General features: G+C 31.5%; 1 protein-coding gene across 4 annotated transcripts; it reads right to left on the bottom strand.

Moving 5' to 3' along the window:
- Positions 1-1,765: 1,765 nt before the first annotated feature.
- Positions 1,766-7,341, bottom strand: LOC116345130 (ras-related and estrogen-regulated growth inhibitor). Of its 4 annotated transcripts, none has more exons than XM_031774226.1 (6): positions 7,123-7,341; positions 5,163-5,332; positions 4,708-4,764; positions 2,805-2,878; positions 2,530-2,679; positions 1,766-2,416 (listed from the first exon to the last, which is right to left on the bottom strand). In XM_031774226.1, the coding sequence occupies exons 2-6, from the start codon at positions 5,248-5,250 to the stop codon at positions 2,156-2,158; spliced, it is 630 nt and encodes a 209-aa protein (XP_031630086.1). In that variant the 5' UTR covers positions 5,251-5,332; positions 7,123-7,341; the 3' UTR covers positions 1,766-2,155. The 4 variants fall into 4 exon arrangements, with proteins under 4 accessions (XP_031630086.1, XP_031630088.1, XP_031630087.1 ...); XM_031774228.1 differs by having other exon boundaries at positions 7,144-7,341; XM_031774227.1 differs by lacking the exon at positions 7,123-7,341 and adding an exon at positions 6,917-6,935.
- Positions 7,342-8,344: the final 1,003 nt, after the last annotated feature.

The raw sequence follows: 8,344 nt of genomic DNA, 5'->3' as shown, positions 1-8,344 counted from the left end.
CAATGCAATCTCGATTTCATTTCGAATAGCGTGCAATTTACTGCATCGATAATAGATCTATGTGAAAACGGTAAAAGTTAGTGTTGCGGATGTATCGTTTGGTTGTTACGTTTTATTGCATTTGTGTCCCATTTTTTTTTTCACTTTAAAATTAGAAAATTTATTTTTACTCGATGTTGTGATGTGCGTTTTTCATTTATCATCTATTATCAAAGATATAATTCATATTAGCAAACAAAAGAAAATATTTAAAAATTTGACCCCTAATCATTAAAAGTGATTTAAAGTTAAACAAGATCACAGACAGAACGAGAGGGACCAGAGCATGTTGATAATTAATGAGGTGAATCAATGTATCGGCTATCACGCATACACCTAGAGAGAAAGAGAGATCAATTAAATTCAGTTTCGTGCTCAATTACATTTGTGCATAAATTTTCTAAGAAAATTGTTCATTTCAAGTGATTATAAAAATAATTAAAATTGATATTTAAATTTTGAAGTTGCACATCTGGACCGATTTCAACAAGTTTGTTGCTTACAAATTAGCTATATATTTATATATATTATAATCTCTCGACTACATTTTGACGGTCAATATTTCATTGTTCTCGATGCCACATTTCACATGCACAATTTTCAGGGTTAGTTTTGCATTTATGACAGATCCTCAAGAAAAATGAATAAAACTCGAAACGCCGAGTTAGATAAATTTACCTAATATGACAACGCTTATATTTCCATTCATAGAAATTAGTTCTAAATCAACTTTTTTCCCCCTCACATGTAGTTCGACTTTCATGCATTTGTGTGGAAAACAAAAATTAAAAACCATTTCATGTAAAAAAAAAAGAAATTTCAAAAATGACGACGTATGGAATGATGTCTTCATTAACAAAATATTTAAACGCGATGCATTTTATCTACGAAACAAAAAAAACCGGAAGTTAATTTTTTTGATATGTATTGCTGAAATAGCTGTAATCTTTTATTTTTAGTTTTGTTGATGTTGTTTGTTCTATTCCAGTTCGTCAAAAGTTCGATCTTTGTGATTAATTTAAGAATAAAGTCATGTTAATAAATCTAATGAAAAAAAAGAAATTTTCGAGAATTTCTTGGAAATTGTATTGACGTACCAAATCTAGTTCTTTTTTTGGTCATAATTCATTGATCGCTTCGCTAACATTTCGCTTTAACAATAAATATATCAATTTGAGTGTTTGTGGTTTTTTATGTATAAAATTTCGATAATTTGTTTGAAATAAAAAAAAAACAGCTACTTTTTTATTAACTTAGTTATGTAAGCACAGTACCACGAATGTACGAAAATAAATAGTCAATCCTTTCTTATCGGTCGATGCGTCAAAATTGTTGAATTAACTTTGAATTTCATCGAACTTTAATTCAAATCCAATCGGTTGTTTAAGTATTTAAGAATTTAAAAATGATGAATCATTTACCCAAAAGCAGTATTAACTACTATTTGCTCCTCCACCGATTAAGCTTGAAAGCTCTTCACTTGCGTTCGAACGCTTTACGGCCAACTTTAACGGCCCATTGTGAATTAACTTAAACTACTTTTTAATGTTTCATAAATTGTATTTAAATTGAATATGACATTTTAAATAATGGAAGTGAAAAAAATTCAATGAAAAAAAAAATCTTAACAAAGCGAAACATTTAAATATTTTCTAAAAACATGAAATATCATTTAATTATATAATTTCATTCTTCTTTTATTTATTTGCACAAATCTTTTATCTACAACTTTATTCTTTTTTTTTTTTTCTTTATCGATGTTTGGTTGAAAGACATTCAAAATTATGAGCCCACTGTATGATTTTCTATTTTTAAAATTACATGCAAATGGCATAGAAACAACAGACCAAAATTCAATTGATCAAATAATTGTGCAGAGTATATTCGAATACTTTGGAAAAACTCCAGATTGTATGAAAACCAGAGCAGTGAGCTTAAACTTTTGAACGACCGTTCATAAACATAACATCTATTTGTAATGAAATCAGAGATAAATATAACTAAAATACAATCGTCTCCTAGTAATCAATATCGGTTTGTATTTGTATGCGTCCGTACGTAGCATATTTGGTTGTTAAAGCCTCTCATTTGATACTTTGGTCCAGATGTGTTTTGTTCAATCTTTTGGCAATGCACTGTCGCTTTTTCCGCGGGCATAAACACGTGTTCCACCTAGCATTCGATCCAAAAGACTTTGTTTCGATTTTCGTCTGGCATTCAAGACGTCTTTGCACAATTCATGAAAAACATCTGCCACTTGAACCACATTTTCAGCGGCCGAAAGTTCACTAAATTTACAATCAAAATCTTTTGCCAAGATGTCACCTTCGTCCGCACTAACCTGTCGCAGGTGGATCATATCGACTTTATTCCCAACCTGTAATATTATTTTTGTTTTATTATTATTCGACTTTGTTACCAATCTGTAAACAAATGAATAGCAACAATTCAACAGAGAAAAATAATGCAAGAAGATATGATAAAACCAACCAATGATACTGGAATGTCAGACTGAATCTCAATTTTTGCTCTTTTAATGTAGTTAAAAGACTGTCTATCCGTTATTGAATACACCAACAGAATACCATCAGCCCATTGAATTGCGTCGAGCGCTGTATTTGTTATTTCATTACCCTCCATCTGTAAAACATTCCATATAGAATTGAAATCAAATCGTAAATATTACTAATGACGCCATCAATAGATTTAACAGTTTATGACTTGAGAAAGCAACACAAAACAAACAACAACCAAAAACCGTATACCTTTGGGCACGTATCCAGAATTTCAAAAAGTACCGGCTCACCGTCTACCATGGCCTCGTGTTTATATCGATTTTCTGTGTGAAAAAATGAAAAAAAAAAAAAAAGAAAATCCCAAAATTGAACTTGAGCTAAAAACTGGCAAATATAGTGTTTGTCGATACGATTGATGAAAGCGATAAAAATGGTTAAAAAAAGGGTTTCTTTGAAATTTGAAAGCCGGATTTTTTGGCGTTTTTCTTTTGCATAGGCGTTCTACGTAAATAGCAAATAATTAAAATAATTAACGGCATCGAAAATCTGCTTGAAAACAAAATTGTAGCAATTCAAATCGACGGTTGAAAATGGTGAAATTGATGTGATGGTGTGAGTTCAATTGCGTTGTGCGGTTTTAAAGCTGTTTCAAAGTTGCGGTTTTCGCCGCATTCGAAACAAAGAACAGTTGTCTGTGGGATTCAAATTTCATGTATATTTCGTTTTTACGCAATACACGTGACGCATACATTTTATCTACGATGCAAAAAAGGCATTTAATGCTCACAAATAAGATACTTAGCAATATGTACTGCCAAGAACTACACAAGGGTATTAACAACAATTTTCAAGGTTAATCTGGGTTTTTGAGATGGGCTATCAACGGTGAAGTACGATCGTACATATTACAATATATATATATGATTTAATAAAAGTCAAAAATAAACTCAACTACAAAAAATGTGCAGCACTATTGTCAATTAATTCGAAATTTATTATTTCATATGATTCATATGATATGAAGTTATGTAGTCTTGTCTTTCAATATTGATCGTTACAGACATCCTTGTAACATACCCCATGTTAAAGCGGTCAGAAAATAGAAAACACATTTGCAAAATTTGTTATGTTCACCAATGGAGGCACTAAAGTTTTATTATTAAGTAGCAAATGTGAATACTACTATGAAAGTTTATGACCAGGTCTTCAAGACACCGAGATTTGGTATTACTCTTTGAAAAAATTTGAAATTTTTTACGGCCCACAACGTTCGGTGGTGATTCCAAGAGCTCCAAATATCTGATTTCCGTCAAACTTTTTGGTTTATATTATTGGATACAGATTCAATAAACTACTTGTTGTCCAAATTGAAAACTACAATTAAATTATGGTACAACATGAAGTTAAAGAATTAATTGAATACATTTTAAGTATTCAAGTGATGATGCAATTGCATTTGAAATGTTTTCTTCCCGAATTTTTTCAAAGTCCAAAAAGTGAAAAACTATAAAATGCATACCAATGAATTTAAACATCAAAACACATGATACATAAGAACGCACCATTGTTCCCGCCAGCTTGCGTCGAATTGCACATCAGCTTAAATCAAGCGTTTAATTTGCTTGACGACATTTCCTTAGCTCGATATCATCACATCAAAATGCTTGTCATTTTTGTGCGTTCTTGACCCACATTTTTCGATTATTTGTGTTGCAATCAATTTTACAGAATTTTTTTTTTAACGTATGATCAAACGTGACATTTCACATGAATTCTCCAATTTTGATTGTTTTTGTCCATTTTTCCGACGCACAAAATTGTAATAAGTACAGCAAAATGAAAATTGTCGCTTATTTTTAGATGTGATTGTTGTTGAAAATAAAGTGCTTAACGCATTTACTGCCAAATACAGCTAACGTCTACTTGAGTTGATGTGAAATTGTGTCGATTTGTGATAAAACATGATGTACAAATATTCTTAAAATAAAACGAATATTAATTTTGATTTATGTGATGTTGCATAGTGTACGTCGAAAAAAAAGCGAGTATCATCGAAAATTTATGTTGCGAAATAAATTGGCACACATGATGATTTTATTTAATGCATAATTAGTGAAACCCAATTATAAAATTAATTTTCAATTGCACTTACCCGTCTGGTGATCATATTCGCCTATATATCGTTTGGTTAGAAACCGAACAGAGAGCGCTAAATGAATATAAAAATGGAATTAGCACTGAATATGTTTTGAAACATTAAAATTGTAATCTTCACCGATTAAAAAAATCAAACAGAAGAATTATTTGTTTGAATCAATGTTATTTTTTATAAATTTCGAGAGAAAAAAAGAGGATCACATTTTCGGTTTTGTATTCATGAGAATATTGTAACCCTTTTATCAATATCAATATTTGAGATTACATTCGTACAGTCTTTCTGACAGAAAGTGTCTGTACACACTTCAATGAATATTATTCAATAGGTAGATTTTGCAAAAAAAAAAAAGAAAAAAATGGAAAATAAGGAACTTTTCTCAAAATTTCGTTGAAAATCTTATAATAAACGGTTTCTGAATGATCAAATGTGAAAGCACAAATGCAGCTTACCGCTTTTTCCAACTTGATTAGCCCCAATTACAGCGATTCTGACTTCTGATAACGAAGACTTTTTCCGTCGTATGCCTCTGGTCGTCATTCTTCACGTTTGTGCTCTGCTCACGCTATCCCGTATTATTTATTGTTTTTTTGTTATTGCGATAGCGGCCAGAATTTTTTTTCTATTTTTTTTTACAAAAGAAACCAGTAAAGGCCACGTAAAAAAATCTCAACGTATAATGATATCCCTTTGTATATGAAAGAAGCGCGACTATGTCGACACCTCGTGCTTTATTGTTTTGACATTGAACCTAGAAAATGCGATGCTTTTCTTTTTTGGCCGTTTATTTCGTTGAAAAAAAATGTTCACAATAAAATGTCGGTTGTGTCAATGACAAAAATTGCGTAAAATTTTATTTCTTCACCGAATAATGTTCGTTTAAAGTTTTTCAAAAGTTTATCGCTTATAAAGTTAATGGATGGAAAGAAAATGCTGCACTACATTATAAAATACGATTATTTCACAATATGTTTTTTCTTTTTCATTTGGACTCTTATAAATATTGTTTCTGAATCACAAATTGGTTGACACAATTCACAATCACACGGCAAATTAATTTGTTAATTTAATGTCATTAGATGACATCGGATCGTATCAGAACCGCGAAAAATGCACAACAATTTTTCTTTGAACTCAACACCGTCGTATATTCATTCGTTTTTTCTGTGTGTTTTTTTTTTTAAGTTGGAAAAAGCTCAAATAAACAACTGAAAATTACGGGACACAAAAAAACAGAGAATAATAAGAAGACAATTTCAAACAACAACAGACGACTGCAGAAAAAAAAGCCAAAGAAATGCTCAACGTGTATATTAAAGCAAACGAGATCACGATCTTATCCGCATTGTGCCGAGACCGAACAAATATGCTTTTTATACAAAATAATCGGTGAGTGTGGATATGGGCACAAAATCGTAGTAAAAGAAGCGGCAGTTGCTTTAAGTAAAATTTTGATATGTGTGGCGCGCACGTCGAATCCTAAATTCACACGCAAACTAACCTGTTTGTTGATTAAGACGCGCGCTCGAGTGAAAATTCAAACGCACGCATATGCATGAAAATTCGAATTTAGTTCGAGATATTTGAGCCAATCGTGATTTGACTGCTTAATATTTTCATTTTTTTTTCAGATGGTTTAGTTGTCTGTCGTTTTTGAATTGCCCAACCACCGATTGAGAGTGCTCAATTTTCTTTTTGTTCATCGTTCATTGAAACTTTTTGAAATTCCGACAATAATAAATACATTTATTTACGAACTTTATCTGTTATTTGTTCAGGAGAAGTTTGTATATTTACTATTTTTAGTTGTATATTTTCATCTCACAATCCATTGTGTAGGAGAGCAAAAACACATTTTTTTTTTTTTGGTTTTCCTTTTTGTATTTTCAATCGTTTGATTCGTTTGAATGATCGTTTGCAGTTAGTTTGTACGTTATTGTAAATCATGATGAAATCTCAAACATAAACAGATGATTGAATAGAAAAAAAAATGTGTTCGACATCCCAATCGATGGCGTTCGTCCATAGCAATGGTTTCTTTTAACTTTCATCGATTGAACTGACCTTTAGAAATGCGTAAACACGGGATAACTAATGCCTACTTCTGAATGTACATATCGACATGTGCTCTATTCTTATTATATTATTTTAATTAAAATAAAGAATAATAAACATCTAACTAAATCGAAACACATTAAAAATATACCGCTTGTAGATTTTCCAATGAAATGATTACTCAGTATTAATTTGAATGCGGTCAGCTTACTTGATTCGATTCAAATAATTGTTTCACTTGTTTTTTTTATCAATCGTTTTCCGTGTTTGGGTATACAATAAGCGACACAAAATAATAATTGTTATGCTGCTTTTTTCAGAAATAAACGGTTCAGTGATTATTAATCTTCAACTAACAATGTTTCAGGAAACACGTACACACACATCATCTATATTTTTCGAATAAATTCGGAGATTTAATTACAAGCACGGTCACTGGTGCGTCTGTCAAATTGAAATATGTTTAGCCATTGTAAAAAATACAAAGTTCTATTCACATGTCAGCTTGTGTCTGTCGATTTAGGACGGTACAAAAACACTAAAAGTCAGGCATTGCCATATGGTTTGAAAGTCCAAAATGATCAACGAAAATATGATAAAAAAATGCACACAGAAAGAAGTGTAATATAGCTTGAGCAAACAGGAGAGAGTGCATGAAATATACTATACAATTCACACACAAAATACATGAATTTACTCAAAATCTATGTAGCGTATTTGTGGATCGTGTAGTATATACCATGTTAACGAAATGTCATCTCAATTTTCTCTGTAGTGATGATTTTTCCGATGATCATTTACAACAAGGCCCGTTATCAATTAAAGGAGACTGACATCCTTATTTTCCATATTGTCTCAATAACATCGTCGCCGTCATTGTGTTCACTATTCCGTCGAGAGCAGCGGACTATAATCGCTTAATGTGTGTCATCATCGTTCACCACCGTGTTCCAATTAAATATTTTCAAATTCTAATCATTCGAATCTGGTCGTTTTCGTTCAAAGGCTCAGATGACGATGACGGCAACGACGGCTATCATTATACATTCACTCATACCGATCTCGATTTCGTTTTATTTTTTCTCATTTTTTTTTCTATTTCTTTCTTTTTTTCTCTTATTTAAATTAATTTTCTTGTTTAAAATTGTGTCTATTCGGTGATTTTGCAATGGGAGACGTTATTATGTTCGGACAGTAACTAAGCACAAAACACATTTCAAAATATTTGCGCTAGTAGTTGTAGTAAAATAAATTACACGGTTGTTTTTCTCGTTCCCATTCCCTTCCGTTGGTTCGGAGCGCTGCGTCCACGCTATACCGACCGATTAAAAAAAAAGAAACAAACTAAAGAAGAGAGAATTTGCCATCTATTTTTATAACATACGAAAAAATTGTTATGATGCTATTTTTTCCGTGCAGTATTCATAGGCATTTGACTGTATAAGATATACATAGGCGCACACCCATATAGTAAATGCCTATTATTTGTTTTCTCTGTTTGCTTGATGGACGTGATTAACAAGGAAAAATGATGGAAAATTGATGCATATTTTGTTTGTCGGACTAGTAATATTTTGAA

Source organism: Contarinia nasturtii, unplaced genomic scaffold (genome assembly GCF_009176525.2).
Source record: "Contarinia nasturtii isolate CC-2019 unplaced genomic scaffold, AAFC_CNas_1.1 Cnas_scaffold_1240, whole genome shotgun sequence".
Classification (NCBI taxonomy): domain Eukaryota; kingdom Metazoa; phylum Arthropoda; class Insecta; order Diptera; family Cecidomyiidae; genus Contarinia; species Contarinia nasturtii.
This window is presented reverse-complemented; position numbering and strand designations above follow the sequence as displayed.

What these genes read in the sequence shown, in the direction of transcription:
- LOC116345130 (XM_031774226.1), bottom strand. Translation starts at nt 5,250, where the DNA reads ATGACGACCAGAGGCATACGACGGAAAAAGTCTTCGTTATCAGAAGTC. An exon ending in TAATCAAGTTGGAAAAAGCG is followed by an intron (nt 4,765 to 5,162) that starts GTAAGCTGCATT and finishes ATATTCATTTAG; the next exon opens with CGCTCTCTGTTCGGTTTCTA. An exon ending in CGAATATGATCACCAGACGG is followed by an intron (nt 2,879 to 4,707) that starts GTAAGTGCAATT and finishes TTTTTCACACAG; the next exon opens with AAAATCGATATAAACACGAG.